The 18,047-nt window shown below is 38.7% G+C and overlaps 1 protein-coding gene across 2 annotated transcripts in view; it reads right to left on the reverse strand.

Moving 5' to 3' along the window:
* The window catches only part of LOC107097740 (protein TANC2-like), a 45,590-nt gene that overhangs the window by 7,084 nt on the left and 20,459 nt on the right, over positions 1-18,047 (reverse strand). The window contains exons 8-24 of one of the 2 annotated variants that reach the window (XM_015395018.1): positions 15,457-15,688; positions 15,200-15,372; positions 14,024-14,101; positions 12,328-12,528; positions 12,102-12,236; positions 11,816-12,012; positions 11,237-11,345; positions 9,050-9,172; positions 8,835-8,972; positions 8,645-8,743; positions 8,347-8,532; positions 8,166-8,259; positions 2,983-3,116; positions 2,784-2,907; positions 2,062-2,237; positions 494-626; positions 39-130 (exon numbers count right to left, since the gene is read on the reverse strand). In XM_015395018.1, coding sequence (XP_015250504.1) covers positions 39-130; positions 494-626; positions 2,062-2,237; positions 2,784-2,907; positions 2,983-3,116; positions 8,166-8,259; positions 8,347-8,532; positions 8,645-8,743; positions 8,835-8,972; positions 9,050-9,172; positions 11,237-11,345; positions 11,816-12,012; positions 12,102-12,236; positions 12,328-12,528; positions 14,024-14,101; positions 15,200-15,372; positions 15,457-15,688 — 2,424 coding nt within the window. Of the gene's footprint in view, positions 1-38; positions 131-493; positions 627-2,061; positions 2,238-2,783; positions 3,117-8,165; positions 8,260-8,346; positions 8,533-8,644; positions 8,744-8,834; positions 8,973-9,049; positions 9,173-11,236; positions 11,346-11,815; positions 12,013-12,101; positions 12,237-12,327; positions 12,529-14,023; positions 14,102-15,199; positions 15,373-15,456; positions 15,689-18,047 lie in introns of both variants that reach the window. The other variant, XM_015395017.1, reaches the window with a different exon arrangement.

The following is an 18,047-nucleotide window of genomic DNA, read 5'->3' on the forward strand; positions in this document are numbered from 1 at the left end:
TGAAAGTCATTCAGCAGGATACTGATGGCGGGAATTACCTTGTACAGCTTGTCTCCTTCCTGGATCCTTTTACTGAGCAACACCATTAAAATGTCAGGCTTGGAAGTGGCCATGGCCCAGGTTGCAGGTCCTAGAGAGACATTATTATTTAGTTTTCTAAAGGTTACGGTATATTTGGCTTGCAAATGAATGGATAGCAGAAACATGTGGACATGATGCCATGTTAAAAAAATATCCCTAGAATCCTTTGCCACAAATGTTTTAAATATTGTACAGGTATTTTTATACATTTACCACAAACATTTACACCAACTTTGGCAAAACTGTGAAGTGGAAGAAAAATGATACATGGTTTTCAAAAACTTTTTAACAGTTAGTGAAGAAACATCCTGATGATGAAACCTAATGTTGTGCAACTGTGGCAACTGCAGTTTATTTTAGATATAAAAGATAAAAGGGAAACTGGGTCAAACACGCTCAATCATAATCCTACCGATTTTGGCTCCCTTCTTGAGAAGAGCAATGACTGCTGAAGTGTTTTTGCAGCCGACGGCTCGGTCCAGAGGGCGCATCCCGCTGCAGTCCATGTGTTCCACCAACGCTCCATGATCAACTAGATACTGCACCTACAGCATAATGTCGAAAAAAAAATTGGTGTTATTTTTGATCAGGACCTGTCATTTCAATCCCATATCAAAGAGGTTTCTATAATTTCCTTTTTTTAGGTGCGGAATATTGCAATGATTAGAAATCTCCGGTCCAGGGCTGATGCTGAGAAACTAGTCCATGCATTTGTTACTTCAAAGCTGGACTATTGTAATTCTTACTATCAGGAAGTCCACAAACTGTAGTTAAAAGCCTTCAGCTGATCCAAAATGCTGCAGCCAGAGTTCTCATGAAAATGAAAAAGAGAGATCATATCTTTCCTATCCTGGCTTCTCTTCATTGGCTTCCTGTTAAATCCAGAATAGAATTTAAAATCCTCCTTCTCACATATAAAGCCTTAAATGGCCAAGCTCCATCTGATATCAGAGGTCTGATTGTTCCTTATGTTCCTAACAGAGCACTTCGCTCTCAATCTGCAGGTTTACTAGTGGTTCCTAGAATTTCTAAAAATAGAATGGGAGGCAGATCTTTTAGTTATCAGGCTCCTCTCCTGTGGAACCAACTACCAGTTTTAGTCCGTGAGGCAGACACCCTGTCTACTTTTAAGGCTAGGCTTAAAACTTTCCTTTTTGATAAAGCTTATAGTTAGAGTGGCTCAGGTTATCCTGAGCTATCTCTATAGTTATGCTGCTATAGGCTTAGACTGCTGGAGGACATAGGGGCCTCTTTTCATCATCTCTAACGTTCTGCTCTCCCTGCTTTTGGCTGTGACTCCATCCTGGAGAGAAATATCAGCTGCCATCAACACCTTTGTTATAGATGTTGGAGATCGGCCTGTTTTCCAGTGTAGTCCTGTTTCTCTGACTGTGACTAACTGGATGTGCTCTCTTTCACCCTCTGACATGGGAGCTGGCTCGAAGCTCGTCTGAGTGTTTCCTGGACGGGGCTCCTGTGGAGCTGGCTAACAGTTGTCTTTTGTCTCTCTCTCTTCTTTTGTACGTCTGCTTCTATCTCCTTGAACCCCAGTCAGTCTTGGTGAATGGCCACTCAAACTGTTTCTGCTGTTCAAAGAGTTTTCCTCCCTACTGTTGCTACAAGTATGCTTGGTGTGAGGGATTGCTTTTGAGTAAATGAGTTGAGGCAATGAACTGGTTTTCCTTAGATAGAAAGCTTTGAGCCAATCTGACTGGATGATCTGGTTGAATTGTCTCTGTACAAAGTGCCTTTAGATGACGTGTGGTGAATTGGTGATATATAAATAAACTGAATTGAATTTAGGAAATAAAGTAATCAAATTTTTTAGATGAATTGATCTGAGCCCAAATATTATCCGTTAAACTCTCAGTAGTACGCGCTGAGTATTCGAGCATTTGTTTTTTCTTCCATCAATTCTCCGGGATAGAGACAGAAACAAGGACAGCTTCATTTGGAAAAGCATCTCCATCTGTAACTAACCACATCAGGATCTCCACGAAATGCCGCCAGGTCCAGAGGAGTGCGACTACTGCGGTCAACATGGTTGACGGCTGCCCCTCTCTGCACCAGCTCTCTGACCAATGAAAACTGGCCTTTAAGGCACGCCCAGCTTAGCGCCGTCAAGCCTTCTTTGTCAGTCTGGTCCAGAGAGGCTCCTGGAAACAGAGAAGAATAATCTTGATCACCGTATTTCACTTTTTCAAACATTTTAAAGAGATTCTAAAGGACAGCCTAACAGGAAGTAGAGTATAACAGTACAGTGGATGTAAATGAAACAACCTGCATTTTCATTCAGCTCCTCAGACTCACTTTCTTTTAAAACCCAGGTGTATTCTTTTTTTCTTTTTTCATTGCCTATAGAGTAACTTGGGCTTGGTCAGAGTAGATGCATAACATCACTAAATATAATTTTTTCAAGTCTTGGAACAGATTCTGAATTGGATTTAGATCTGGATTTGTACTTTGGCATCCTTTGATCAAACGCTTCCAATGCAGCTAAAACTATTGTTGTGTCCAAAATCAATGGCTGAATCCCAAACCGGTCCCTAAACTACTAATATAATTTCTTGTTTGTCTCATGCACTGTTCAAACTAATTGCCTTTGGTGTGAATAATGTAGTGGTCTAAATCTAGCCGGATGTCATGCTCGTCTTTTTAATTATAATTATGAAAAATGTAAGAAGGCCCAAGAGGCATGTTACCATGATCCAACAGAAGCTTTGCGGAGGTGATGTGTCCTTCTGAGGCTGCCGTCATCAGTGCTGTTCGACCCTGCTGGTCAACCACATTAATTTCAACGCCGTGGTTCAGCAACAGCTGCGCCACCTGTAACCAAAGAGAGGCAGAGACTCTGAGACCCTGCAGCATTAAACCCAGTTGTATGCTCTGATTGCATTTTACCTGGCAGTGGCCGTTTCTCACGGCGCTGAGGAGCGGAGTGACGCCCTGTCTGTTGCTTTGCTCAGCAGCAGCTCCTTGATCCAGCAGAAGCCTGCAAACAGGAAGCTGTCCATGTCCTGCTGCAGCAGTCAGAGCTAAAACACACACAGCAACCACACAATCAACAGCCACACTGAGCAGCTATAAGAAACTAAGGTCTGAGCTGGAGTCTTAATCGTCCTCAAAGATTACAATTGATAAAAACGAACAGCCATTCAGTAAAATCTACTAATTTAACTCACATCGATTCAATTAAATTCAGTTTATTTCTATAGCGCCAATTCACAACACAAGTCATCTCAAGGCACTTTACAGTTTAACCAGATCATAAAGTTAGATTGAATAAAGGTTTTCCATCTAACAAAAACCACTTCATTAGATCGACTCATTGACTCGAGGGAATCCCTCACAGTAAGCATGCTTGTAGCGACAGTAGAGAGGAAAAACTCAGTTTTAACAGGAAGAAACCTCCAGCAGAACCAGCTCCTATGTCAGAGGATGAAAATGAGCACATCCAGCCAGCCCAAATTCAGAGAAACAGGACTACACTGAAAAACAGGCTGATCTCCAACATCTGTTTTCCAGATAAAGAGTCGCCACATCCTGTTTCTCTTCCATTAGGTTCCATTCTTTCAGATTTTATCACCAATTATAGGGCTGAACGATTTTGCCAAAAATCTTAATTGCGATTATTTTCAAACAATATTTAGATTTTTCTGTGATAATCTTTTTTACTAGTGAAGGGGCCAGCAATACCGATGCGTCAGTGCATGCATGGAGCCCATAGAGCAAATTACTGCATCGGTGCGCTGGTTAATTCAAGAAAGTCATTTGACTGATACAGGAGTTTCTAACTGACTGACTCACTAAACTGTGTTTAAAAGTATCTGTCAACATCATGCATCTGCTAAAAAAAATGTATCATCTTTTGCGGTTTATCATTCAAATTATCAATAATATTGGAGCAGCCTAAAAGGAGTAGGAAAAGTTTCAGCCGATTTTTTTCGTTGTGTCATCCTTTTCCTCTCAGTCTCTCAGTCTTTTATGAATTGAAGTTAATTTCAAATTTAGTCTATTTACTTTTGTTTTTTGACTGTACTTATTGTTTAAAAAAACATGATTTAAAGTCCACGAGCATCCTCATTTAGATTTACCCCTAAATTTTCATGTGTTTATATATGTTTACATTATTTATTGGTTGCATCTAAAAATATCTAAGATGTTTTCAATTTAAAAATACATATGAAATGATACAACATAACCCACAATAACTTAAGTGATATCATTGCGCTCTGGCATCAAAACAATAAAGTTTAGGATTTCTGTGTTACATTAACGCACAGTCTACTGTGTGTATATAGCTTGTGTATATATATATATATATTCTATCTTATTTTGTTTTTTGTCTGCACCAACAACACCAAGTCAAATTTCTTGTAAGTGCAAACCTACTTGGCAATAAACTTGATTCTGATTCTGTCTGTCAAATAAGCTGCCTGTAGTGTCTTTAAATGTCCAGCAGGTGTCAGTATTCTGTCAGACAGTATCAATGCAGGATCAATTCAGTTTGGCAATGGCTTCAAGATGCCTCATTAATCATCATTACTTTTTACCAAGCATAAGCATGTTGATGCTCTACCCCACGGTTTCAGGTTTTTTCATGACCCTGAGAGCCTGCTTGTTCAGACTCCTGTGTCGCAGGAGTCTTGTTGTTATTTAAAACGCTTTGAACTTTCCTACTGACCGTCTCACCTTGAATACTGGGTCCATCTGTCCCGTTCTATGACAGTTTTAATCTTGTTCAATGTATAGCGATTAAAAAATTGAGTAACTCTGCAATTTGAAACCTGCATTTTTTTAATTGTTACTATATTGCCAATGCGATTAATTGCCTAGCCCTAATTGGGTACCTGTTCAATAACTGAAATGGCTGATCATGTGGAAACGATAACTGCTGAACTTTAAGCTTAACATCAGAAGTGAAAAAAAAAAAATTGTCACTTTAAACATAGAATGGTAATTGGTCAAGCCCACCAACATTGGATAACATAATAAAATGAAGGAAAAAAAGTAAAAACGTAAGAACATTTCTGGTTGCGATAAGGCTGATGAAGCTATTTGATGCTCTCATGTCTCTTCCCCTTTTTTTAAATAAAAATTAGAACAGTTTTTAAAGTTAAAGACTTTACTGACACTGATGCCCTTCATGGCTGTTAAATGCAACTCAAGTCTAAAGCAAATTCCAATTTGTAAAATGTCCACCAAGATGGCAGTATCTACTCCACAAAGTTTACTAACTTCTCAGTGAAATGTTAATTTGTTTCACGTCCCTCCAGGGAACGCTGCTGAGTTCAGCCCAGTAAAGGTTGAACAAAATTATAAAAATGTGAAAGCCCTTTAAATCTGAATGCAAAACAAAAATCCTTCTACACACAGTTCGACCACGATCTGAGGTTAATGCGTCTATATTCTAATGACAGTTTTGTTTTGTTCAGACACATCCTCTCCCTCCAATGTGTATATTAGCAACATAATGTGGTCCTATTCATTCAAATATATAATTTCCCATCATTTGTCTGCACCCACATGATTAAAGTTTGGGAGTGATGGCCTAGTGGTTAGAGCAGTGTGCTTGTGCTCTGAGAAGGTTGCAAGTACCCGGTTCAATCCCCCAGCCTGCACTCTGGGTTCCTGAGCAAATGGCACAATGGCAGCCCACTGCTCCCCAAGGGGAGGGGTTAAATGGAGAGTGAATTTCCATAATGTGTGACAATAAAGGAATTTACATTTACAAACTGGGTCTAAAGGCTGATTTATATTCGAAACAAGGCCGTCTGCATAGATGGCACGGTGAACACAGACACGTCCCCGCCCCGTCAGCGGACACTCTGCTGCACCTCTCCCACATTGTAGGTGACCGCAGACAGAAGGCGTCTGATTGGTCAAATCTACATCCGCTCTACTCATGTTCGGTTCCTTACCGGCTTGTTTCGTTTCTATGACGACGATTGCGGAAAACGACTCGTGAAGATGGACCAGCTAGAAGAGCGAGGTGCACGAGAACACAAGGACCGTTTTTCCACCTGGATCCCCGCTCTTCCTCGCCCTCATGTCCCTCCGCTGTTGGACAATCGTTCTCGCTGCCTTGGTCGTATCTAGACCCAAAGCTAGTTCGTGATTTTCCCCTTTAGAGTTGTGGCATGGAATAAACAGCGCAGACCAAACTTCAATATTGAGTATAAAGCAAAAATGTCTGTCATACCTGCGACATGCTCACTGCGACACACTGCTGCAGGAGTATAACCAGCCCTTAACTGTCAATGTTTACTTTCACATTGCCTGGTAAAGATATTCACGGTCAAAATTTCATTACAACAAAAAACTGTTTTATTGGGGTTCCAAGAGACGTAGCAAAATAAGTAATGTATAACCGTAAAGTAAAACATTGATTTAGGGCTGAAACAATTGGATTAATCAATTAATGAAATAATCGTCAACTAATTTAGTTAACTGCAATATAAAGAGTCCACAAAATGACTTTAGCTGAAAGAGCAGTAATTATACTTAAATTTTACAAATATATAAACATTTTGCATTTAGGTTTAAAAAAACGTTTTCATCTGTCAAAATCCTGTATCCAGAAAAGCTTCACCTGGTTTAATTTCCTAAAAAATCTTCTTCAAGGAACGTTTGGGTATCTGATTATTAAACAAAAAATAATTGACAGATTAATCAACGTGCAAAATAATCATTAGTTGCAGCCCTACATGGAATCCTTTTTTTACAAAGGGAATTTGAAAAGTCTTATTTACCCTCCTGAGTTGTTACTTTAGAGAACCACCTTTCACTGCATGTACGTCTATATATGGGGAATGACTATCAGCTTTGCAAAATCCAAGACTGCTTTAGAAAATAGTTTTTTTTTTTTGCTAAAAAGCTCAAGAGGAGTCAGATGGAATACAGAATTTCTAAACTGCAGCCTTTCCACGGATTATAAATGGAAACTGATCTATTCTATTACATTAGTAATTTTTTGCTTTAAATCATAACATCAAAGCTATGACTGCATTTAGAGCAATAGATTTCCATTTTTTTTTACAACTTCTAACAAGTTTTCTTTAGAGATTACGCTGCATGATCAATATGATGATTTCAGACCTAAATTCTTTCTGCTGAAAAATAAAATCTGCACATCTTGTCACATGGTGGGGAGGAGGAGTCTGAGATAATGTGCTCTCTTAGTTTTCTGCTACATGTTATGTTTTGCGTGTAGAACAGAGAACCCCTCTTTGGCCTCCTCTGACAGTAGCACCCTCTTCCACATGAGTCTTCTTTATCCCCTTCACAGCTTGCAGCAAACAACAAACACTGCTTTTCATGGCTCTTTTTCAGTGGCCCTAACCTGACTAAGATAGGTTGGCAGCAAAGTATTTGTGGAATTGAAAACTGAAAAACCACAACCCTCCCCCCTCTGTTCAGTGATGTTTTTTCTCTTTTCACAAACATGGCTTCCTTCACGCCTCTTTAGAAACATCTGTCTTCTCCGTCCAAAATCTGAGCATATTGCTCTTCAGATGTGTGATTTAAAGTCCAGGTACCTTCTGGTTTAAACCTGTTTTATGGCTGCCATGAACTGCATGACTGAGAATTTACAAAGGCAGTCTATTGCCCCAAAAAAGGTACATTTATGTGTACAGATAATGAGTTTTGCCTGACAACTCGGTGCGAACCCAGAGGGACTCCCCTTGCATGTTACTGCAGCCAAAGCCCCAGCAGCTGCACCATGTTCAGTGCGATTCCACCGTGAGGGCATCATACAAAGGTTCATGCATAGAAATCATATTTTTGTTCAACTCTAAGTTATCCACAGCTTAGTTTTGATTCATGACGTAATTTTTCTGTGCATGAAAAACGTTTGTAAAGCCTGGTATTTTCTACAATGGACTGGCGACCTGTCCAGGGTGGACCCCGCCTCTCGCCCGTAGACAGCTGGAGATAAGCACCAGCAGCCCTCGCGACCCCACTTGGGGTTAAGCATGGATGGATGGATGGATGGATGGATGGATGGATGGATGGATGGAGCCTGGTATTTTACTTAGAACCTGTGGCAACTGTGTTGAGATGAACTTTGTTGTGACTCATACCCGTCTCTCCCCAGACACAATCATATGAGTTAATCTCAGGTCTCTGCTCCTCTTCCTCATCTTCCTCGGGAAGATCCAGGAGGTATGACACAATCTACATAAAAGACATAAAGTGTATACTGCGTTCATTATAACCATAGTAAATACACAAATGTTCCTTGTTATTGTCACAGATTTTAACCTCTGAATGCCCCATGCTGGCTGCTGCCACCAGTGTCTGTTGGACGGCCTGGCTCCGGCTCATTCCTCTACAGCAGGAAGTGCAATTCCATTCAGGGCTCTTCAACAGGAGGCGCAGCACCTCAAGGTGACCGTGCTGGGCTGCTAGAACCAGAATGCACCGGCCTGAATTATCCGCATGTCCAACCTGCACATTGAGGGGGAGACGTAGGGCGGGTTCAGTTTTAGAACTTAAACTAAAAAGGTTAGATATTCTTTTTGTTCATTCTCTTTTTAATAAGAAATTTCCCTACAGCTACCTTGGCCTTGTGTTGACACAGCATTGTGACAATGTCCAAGTGACCAGCTGCAGCAGCAAATCCCAGGGCAGTTAAACCATCATTTGACTTAGCATCCACCTAAATATAAGACAGAAAGTCCTCATGTTTGGTTAATGTCTTTCCATTTCATCAATTCCAGAAGGTACAATTAAGAAAGAAAATAAATCACATGAGCTCCATGGTCTAGCAGCAGTGCTACTGCATCTTTGTGGCCGAGGTGAGAATGGACACACAGTAAGGGAGCACCATTGCTGACATTGGTTTGGTAATCCACATCCGCTCCAGCCATAATCAGGAGTCTGCTCACCTGGATGGGAACAGGAGAAAAGGAATACACCATCACTCCCAATACATAAAACTGCCGCCGTTTGTGTCTAATCCTACCTTTATATTGGGAGTGTAGAGGTTGCGAAGCGATGAAAGAACAGGGCTAAGGCTTCCTGTGCTGTACGACATCCACAGCCCCTGAAGAACAGAGGAGGACACTCCAAGCTTCTTACTCAAACCCTGAAAGAGAGCAGGTACAGCTAGAGTTACAAGACCTTTATTTCTGTAATGGTGCCATTCATCTGCTATCTATTCTTACATTTCCAAGTTAAAACATTTATTTTAAACAGTATTAGTATTTTTGGGTTCATGAGGCATCATGAAACATTTGGATAATTGGTGTATTGGATTGACATTGTGTCGAAACTGTGTCACTGAATACTGACACCTGCTGGACATTTAAAATCCCTACATGCACCTTTCACAGGTTAAACTGATGCTGATTTGATGACCTATAACAGGATTTAAGTTGTTTGCTATAATGTATTATTTCATATCTTAAATTAAAAATATGTTTTTAGATAGATTATTAGACAATCCATAAATTTGAACATATAACGGGAAAATTCCAATGAAAAAGCAAATAAGGATGTTTGTGAACTAGGATTTATTTAGTATTCATTTAAAAATAATAACTACAGTAAAAACAGCAATTTAAAATCCATTAAGTTCAGATAAGTTGAGTGATAATTGAGAGAACCAGCATTGCACAACAAGACAATTAAAACAAATACAAGCTCAAAATGGTCCCACTCAGCTGAAATCTTTCTTTGGCTTTCCGGCTGATCCATTATTCTTGATTCATTTGATGATAAAGATCAGAGATCGTTTTGGACGATGTGTTGCGTTGACAGACGTGCTTATAAACACAGTTTAATGTGTCAGTTAGAAACAGCTCCTGTATTGGTCATGTTGAAACGATACGCACACAGACGCAGGGTTAAGCTCTATTAACTCGACATATATGCAGACGCTTCAGTGTTGCTGGACCAATAAATAATTATTATATTAAACATTTTTCCATTAAGCTTTTTTTTAAATTTTTGCTCCGTTTTGGGCCTTTCTCTGTATCTGAAATAATTTTAAAGGCATAGAAAGATACTTTGCCATCCACCACATGGTAAGTGCAAATACTGGAGTAAAAACCAACCGTTAGTTAATTACATGCAATTCTCTACAAACAGTCTGTCCGTGCCTGTGAGGATTCACCTTCTTCTGTATTAATGGATTGTCAAATTTTTCTTTCCTTTAGTTCTTCTGCACTCAGCTTGAGAAGAATCTCCACAGCATGACGCTGTCACCATGGTGTTTCATGCTAGAGATGGTGTGTTCATCAATATGTGTTGTTAGTCTTCTGAAGTGTTTGCATGTAGGACAGAAAGTGTAGGTTTTGTCTCATATAAAGTGAGCGCCTTCTTCCAGATGTTTGCTGTATCCCCTGGATGCCTCATGAAGGCAGATGCTTGAAACTGATGGCCTGATCTAGTTTCTATGTAATTATACTCATAATCATCTGACCATTAAGGGTGACTCATCGTTTGCTAGCATTTATTTTTTATTTGTAAATACAGAAAAAGAAAATCACAATAAAGGAGGAATCAATCCAAAGTAGATTACAGTGAACTCCTCGCCTATAATCTCAATAAACCTGCACTTCTGAAACTGGTAATGTAGTACTACTATTCCAAATTGCAAAAATACAAGGAGAGAAAGGTGTGACATCAGTTTCAAGCCAATGTGCAGTGAGCATCATACAAGTCAAAAACATAAAAAAAATAATAATAATTTGATGAGATACAGTTGTTCATGAAACTCTTACAGCTTGACTCCTGAGTAAAGTCTCTTGCCTTAAGCCTAATTTAATTCTTAATTCTGCATCTTCAGTGCAACTCAGGCACCAGTTTAAGTCCGAGTCCACGTCTCTTCTTTAGATATGAATTACATGGCATTCTTTAACAGTTTGTACAAAAACAGCAATGAACTGTGTCTAAATCAGTGAGATTAATGTTCATCAGCCTCAGGCCAAGATTTACTTTAAAAGACAACATCTAAAAAAAAAAGTCACCATGGCGTTAGCTTGACGAAGGAATTTCCATTATCAGAGTTTAGGTTAAATGTTAGAATTATACTGTAGTGTGTGGGTGTAAAATAAAGGAACATAGGCAGTGATTAGCAGCAGAGTTAGGTTATAAAAGCAAACTCTGAAAGGACTAAAAAAGAATTGCTTCAGTGATAAATACTGACCTTGTAGATATGAGCTTTCAGAATGTGATGCCCCAGCTCCAGCGTCTGCTGTTGGCTTAGCTTTCCTTCTTGTCTGCAGAGCCAGAACGCCAGCAAGGTGTGTCCACTTCTAGAAAAGATGGATCAGAAAAAAAGATAGCCATACTATTTCCTGACACCAACCTGGTCAAATATCTTCTCTGGTCAAATATCAGAGAACACAAATAGCATTAGAATTAATTTTTTTAGCACTTTACAGATATGAGTTTTACTCTCAAAAAGCTCTGACTAAAATTCTATTAAAGTCAGTCGTTAAATACTGACAAGGCCATCATAGTGGGGAGATTTCTGTTGAGTTAAAGAGTCGATGCCATCTGCTGGTTTTCCTTAGATAGAAAACTTTGAACCAATCTGACTGGATGATCTGGTTGATTTTCTCTCTGCCTTTTGAGATGACATGTGCTGTAAATTCGCACTATATAAATAAACTGAATTGAAAAACTCACAACTTATTCTCAATGTGTTGTAATATTGTTAAGATGAACACATTGATTTATTGATATTTGCAGACAACACACTTCCAGCTTTGTTTCAACATACCTTGGGTCACAGAGAAACCTGTCATCCTGTCCCTCCTCCCTCCAAACTAGCCACTCCCTGAAGGAGGCATGGTTAAGCACCCTGCTGCCATCACTCCGCCGTAGCAGGAAAGAAGAGAGCTGCTCTAGCCGCTGCATGAACTCCCCCTTCTGGATTTTCTCTTCAGTGAGACAACCTGCGTTCACCGCTTCAAACAGCTGTGAAAACAGATCTTTAGTCACACTGAGGCTCATTAAAGCGGCACCAAGACTTAGTATTTTTTTACACTGTGAAAGCTAATGCATACCTGCTGGTCGCTCAGCGGGTGAAGGGAAGACACAGTCACATTGAGTAGAGGCAGCACTCTTTGAAAAGCTGACTGTGTAGGGAATCGCATGTTAAGCTGCAACAGGTAGACTTCCCCTAGAGTCACCGGAACCACCTGCAACCATATATGGCTGATCATTATTTCATGCCGTTTACATTCTGATGTCTTTCTTTGTAAAAAAGAGTTACTACAATCTAAACCCTACCTTGAAGCTGGAGCTCTTCAGAACAAGATAACCTCTTTCAATTAGGTCAAGTGTGAGTTTCAGGTAGAGAAAAGAGCCTTTGCTCAAGCTCTTCAAGTGGCTGATGAGCTTCGTCAGTGCTGTGCTGTCAAGGCGACCATTGCCAAGGGATACGTTGCTCTGAATCTCAGGACTGTTGTGGATACGGTGCATCAAGTACTTCTAAAATGCACCAAGAAAGATACATATAGAACTGGGTTAAATAATTTGCCCCTTCAACAAAATTCTCCCTTTTTAAAATTTTTTAGACTATAATTTTTCAAGGTGTCACATATATACACACTCTTTCAACAACTCTGAATCTGAAAGCAAAATAAAAAAAAATAGTGGGAAAAATAAACCTGAAAATATTATGGTAAAAGTTTAGGCAATTTAAAACATTTAAGTTAGTCTTTAATATTTATTTAATGTGCTCCAAATGTGCAGATTTTGGTAAATGTCAAATCTTATCTGCCAATCCCTCTCTTTGTTCTTGAATAGGCAGACGCACGGCGCAGAATGTGGGGGCTTAGTTACGAGCAGTCAGATGTTTCGACCTGTTGTTGAACTAAATCCTTCGTTATCAACAGTAGGCGATACAGAAGGCGGAAGTTACGTAGGTGGCAGAATGCAGGAATGTGTCCATCAATCCACCAGCAAATAAGAGGAACAACACGGAAGCACAGAAGAAGAAGTGCCTATAGTTATAGATATTTATATAACTGCTAGATTTCTTATGGTGGCTTGTATGCATGGGTGTCCATATCTGTCCAAAAAGTAGGGATAATTTCCAATTTTTTTTAAAATGGTATAGGCACTACTTACTGCAAATTAATTTTTTTTGCATTAAGCCGTCAGGAAATAAAAATAAAAAAATGACAAAAGCCTTTTTCCTACTTGGCTAGTTGCCATCGTTTGTTTACATACAGCTTATCGATTAGAGACAGAGCCAAGCCTAAAGCTGATTCTAATGGACATTTCACAATATAAAGCTTTTTCTGCTGCACTTTATTTTCAATAGCTTGTGTGCTGCAAGGACGTTGAGTCCAGTGCGAGTTGAGCAGGCAGCAGACTTCAGAGTTTAGCATGTGCCAGACAAATGTTAAGCAAGCATCCAAGTGTCTGAAATGCACACTAGTCTCACTACTCTTAGATCTCCTACTGTGCCTTGAAATTGACAGCACAGCATATTAAAACAGGCAGCAATCAGTTTCAGGTATAGCCGCTCAGTGGTTCAAAGGTGCTGGCTTTCTTTCATCCTGTAAAGCAAACTGGTGAAGATTCTCAGTCATCCAGGTCATAGGCATTCCAAAACAAAAAAAAACAAAAAAAAAAAAACTATCCACTGGAGTTGGATTTCCGAGTCTGAAGACATTTCGCTTCCCATCCAGGAAGCCTTTTCAATACAAAATATCAGAATTAGCGTTGACTTCTAAGCTTCATATAAACATGTATATTGAACCAGTTTAATAACCGCATTCATCTGAAAGTGGTTATTTGAATCTACTCAAGATGCCGTTGTTTGATATCAAAGTTTGACTAAGATTCCAAATTAATTCAAAAGAATTGTTTTAGAAAATCCTGATTGTTTTTTAAGGAAGCAATTGTTTTTTTTTTTATGTCATAGACACAAACAAGTCAATTTGGAAAAATCTGGAGAGGGAGTTGGTAAGGTTACCTGCAGGTCCTGGTCTATGGCATTTTTCTCCTTCTGGTCCAGAGAAATATGGTGAAAAGGTAGAGAGTGAACAATCTCCTGAAAAAGAGAAAAAACCCAGAAAAAAACAATGTTGGTCAGTACTATATTTGCAGAAATAATTTAAGTGTTGGAAATGTAATTAGATTGTAAAAATGCTTCAGATAAATCGATTACTAAGTGTGCAAAACTGTTTCTAGAACTGTATTATTATTACTTTTAAATAAGCAATCAGTATTTTTTCCCTTAGACCTCTATTTGTTTAAATTATAGGACTTTTGACCAAGTACATGTAGATGGAGAAAATATTGATCAATTCCTTTATACTACTGTAAAAATGAATGTAAGCAAAAAAACAAAGCAAATTAAAGAGATGTAAGATATTATGATTAATACAATTATATTTACATTTTTATTTGATGCTAGAAATTTACTTCAGACTAAAAAGGATGACTAGAAGACTGAAATTTTTTAAAACCCAAACAGAAAAGCTTTTTCAGATTCAGTTAAAAAAAATCATTAATTTAATGTTAAATCACACAATGAAATAAAAATAAGCAAAGCAATGATAACTTTTGTTATGCCTTGATAAGTAAAGCACAATAATAAAATATGTAGCAGTGTCAACAGTTAAGGTGTTTGGTCATTGTATGTTTGTACAAACAGAAACAACACTGCAAAATTTTAAAATCTATTTAAGTAATTTCTTCTTGAAATAAGTGCATTCTTTGCCAATGGAACGATTTACAGACGATTTCCAATTAAAATATGAAAAATATAAAATATATTCTTATGTAATGTATGTATTTTCTTATTTTAAGAGTAAAAATATTCATTCCATTGGCATCATTTTATTTACCAACTCAATTTAAAGGTAAATGCACTTATTTTAAGAAATATTTACTAATTTCTAGATCATGTTTGCAGTTAAAAAATTTAGAGAAATTGTACTGTCTAGTTCATTCCAATGCTAGAATTTATTTGCAACAAATTGACATGCAGCTTCTGTGTAGTACGTACAGAGGGATTTATTGCACTAACCAATACACATCAGGAACGTTTATAGTCTAGCTTTAAGAACAGAAGAATATTTAAATTGATTGCTGTTTGAAATGCTTTGAAATGCTTTGATGGATTGTGGGTGTGGGTAATGGGTACCTGCTGACTGGTCCTGACAGTGACAATGACCTTCAACCATGAAGGAAATTTCTGAATGTTTTTGGAGAGAAAGGAGGCTATTGTATCTCCATAATCAGGCCGGTGAAACTCAGCCTCATTAAGCCCATCAATAAGTACAATAAATTCTTCCTCATCATTGGTAATTTTCCTCTCTGAAAAGGAAAAAATAAAAACACAAAATATAGAACAAAAGGTGGCTCAGACTCAAAGTGCTTTCTTAAATGTTGCACTTGTACCTTTGTGCAGAGTATCCAGGGGTTCTAGTATTCCTTTCTGTAGCGCTGAAGTCGGATCCTGAATGCAGTAGCGTAGACTGAGCATGCTTTGCAGCTGTGGTGAACGATGTAACAGTTCTCGATAGGCGGCCAATTGAGGGGCAGCACTCAGCATGGCTGCCATGTTATGAACGTACTCAGGAACCAGACAAGTACGACAGTCATCAGCCTGACAGAAGTGATAAGAAACTACCTGCAAAACAAATGGGTGAGGTTATCTGTTCAGACTTTGCTAAAAAGTGTCAGAAAAAAAAACAACAACGATGGAATACCCGTAGAAACATTCACATTATAAATCCCTCAGTTTGAATCTTTTCACAAATTCTCAAGTTAAAATCAAAACTTTTAATATATTGCCAAAGGTATTTGTTTCTTTGTCCTCATCTAAATAAAAAACTTAGTAAATAAGGTGTAATATAAGTTGGACTTGCCCTTTGCTGCAGTAAGAAGCCCAGTTCAGTTTTGAAGGCTTTCCAAAAGTGTTTATTGATGTGTTGAAAGGAATTACTCATCATTCTTTCACAGGTTCACTGAGCTTGGAAAATGTGGCTTTGTTTGTCGTGTTTGCTATCAATCATGTCGAAGCTGTTCTGAGGCCATAAATATGTGCAGGCCAGTTAAGGCCCGAACACGCTGGTTGTGTATGACTTTTTAATCTCCTATCCTTTTTTCTCTATGTCAAACTGACTGCATATAGAAAGGTTCCGTCTAGTCAGGGTGAGAAGACCTGTGCAGATTATTTTCACTTCTGTCTCTGAGCTACACGCAAATTAAAACTATTTCCCACATTTGACTTGGACAGAATATCAAGTTATTGAAAATTCTTTAAATAAAAATAAAAACCACCAACGCATTCTATAAATCAAAGCCCCACTTAACAAGTAGAACAGATAGAGAATGTTCATTTGCCTAATGAAAACATAATGAAAACTATGTCTAAAGAAAAGAAACATTGCAATAAACGCCGTGTGGCTGTTTATATGTGACTGAGACAGTGATTCTCAGAGAGAGGGTGCCTACGTGGGAAGTTTATCTGAGTTATTTGGTTTTTTGCAAGGTTCAAAGAGATAATTTTTTTTCTTTATCTGTTTTCCATCCTCCTGAACTCCTATCATGGATAAAGTTTTCTTTAATGTGTCATTCATTGTTTTTGCACAACTCTGTCCCACTTGCTATAAAAAAAAGGACTCTTTCCCTGTGCGATTAACAGATTTTGTATTTTCCCCCCAAAGGGGATGTTTTATTTTGTAACCTTGTCTCTCTTCCTGTCAGACCCATCAAATTGCAGCTGCATTGCAGCATAGTCTGACTTCAATATATCTGGAGTGTATCTCAGTCGGACCAACACAGCTCCCTGCAGAAAAACATGTCGGGTGTGATCATCCCCATCGACTATCAATGAGCGTTAAACGCCACAACCTCCGAGGCACAGTTTTCTGTTGGATCAGACCCAAACTCAGATTCGGTGTGTTCTGGCTTTTAGTGTTTTCCACAGATGGGCCCCAGAAGGCTCAGTGGTGTTCGTTTCTGTTTAGCTCTCTTCAGTCAGTTAACCTTGGAAACCCATGAAAATTAGGTCCCAAATTCTAAAGGGAAGCTCAGTGTAAATACAGCCGTTCTGTGAGAGCATTACACCTGAGAGACTGGACATTTATCTTTTATCAGACTTGTTGAAGCCCAGGAGTTATTTGCTGAAAAACATAAACTGTATTTTTAGAACTTCTTAGCAGAAATCCAAACCGACAGGCAAACCAGTGGGTAGCTGGAAAGAATTTGAGTTTCTGCCTTTAAGCACATCTCTTTTTGTTCTTGCCTAAATTTTCAACGCTTGTAGTTGGATGTGGCAAAAACAATTTTTAAGAAGTGCCGTGTTTCAGTGTCAGTGTCTCTTTCTAAAATCTTTACCCTGAAATAACACCTTAGGTCTGAGTAAAACTGATACCATATTCCTCTCCTGAGGGTAGTGTGGGCCACCAGCAAATAAAGGCCATCAGAAAAGACTGGCCACAGTCACCCTAACTATGTTATTATATATATGTTTATTTTTGGTAGTATAGTAGAACTGATTTAATCTGATTTAATTGAACCCAAAAACTTAAAAGACAAAGAGGTACATATCTAATGAGTGAGTTTTGTCTCTAACATGGTTTGTGAAGCATATTATCTCCCCACTTTGTTTTCTTTACTTTTTATTATCATTAAAGGCTGAGAATGTGTATTCTGTAATTTACAGTGTTGGGCACGTTACTTTGAAAAAGTAATTAGTTATAGTTACTAGTTACTTCTCCCAAAAAGTAACTGAGCTACTCCACAATAAAAGTAACTGTTACTAGTAAAAGTAACTATTGCGTTACTTTTGGGTTTCTCGCCCCCGTAACCCTCACCACCCGGCCCCCACCTTCTTGCCGTGTGTTTCCAAAGCCAGGTGAATAGAGCGGACGACAAAGACAAGAACCTGCAGAGAGTTTAGCATTTATTGCAACTCAACGTAAATGACATCAGGGGGGAACGCTATCTGATGGGCCTATAAACTACCTACCTACCTACATACA

Source organism: Cyprinodon variegatus, unplaced genomic scaffold (assembly GCF_000732505.1).
Source record: "Cyprinodon variegatus isolate N-32 unplaced genomic scaffold, C_variegatus-1.0 Scaffold719, whole genome shotgun sequence".
Classification (NCBI taxonomy): Eukaryota; Metazoa; Chordata; class Actinopteri; order Cyprinodontiformes; family Cyprinodontidae; genus Cyprinodon; species Cyprinodon variegatus.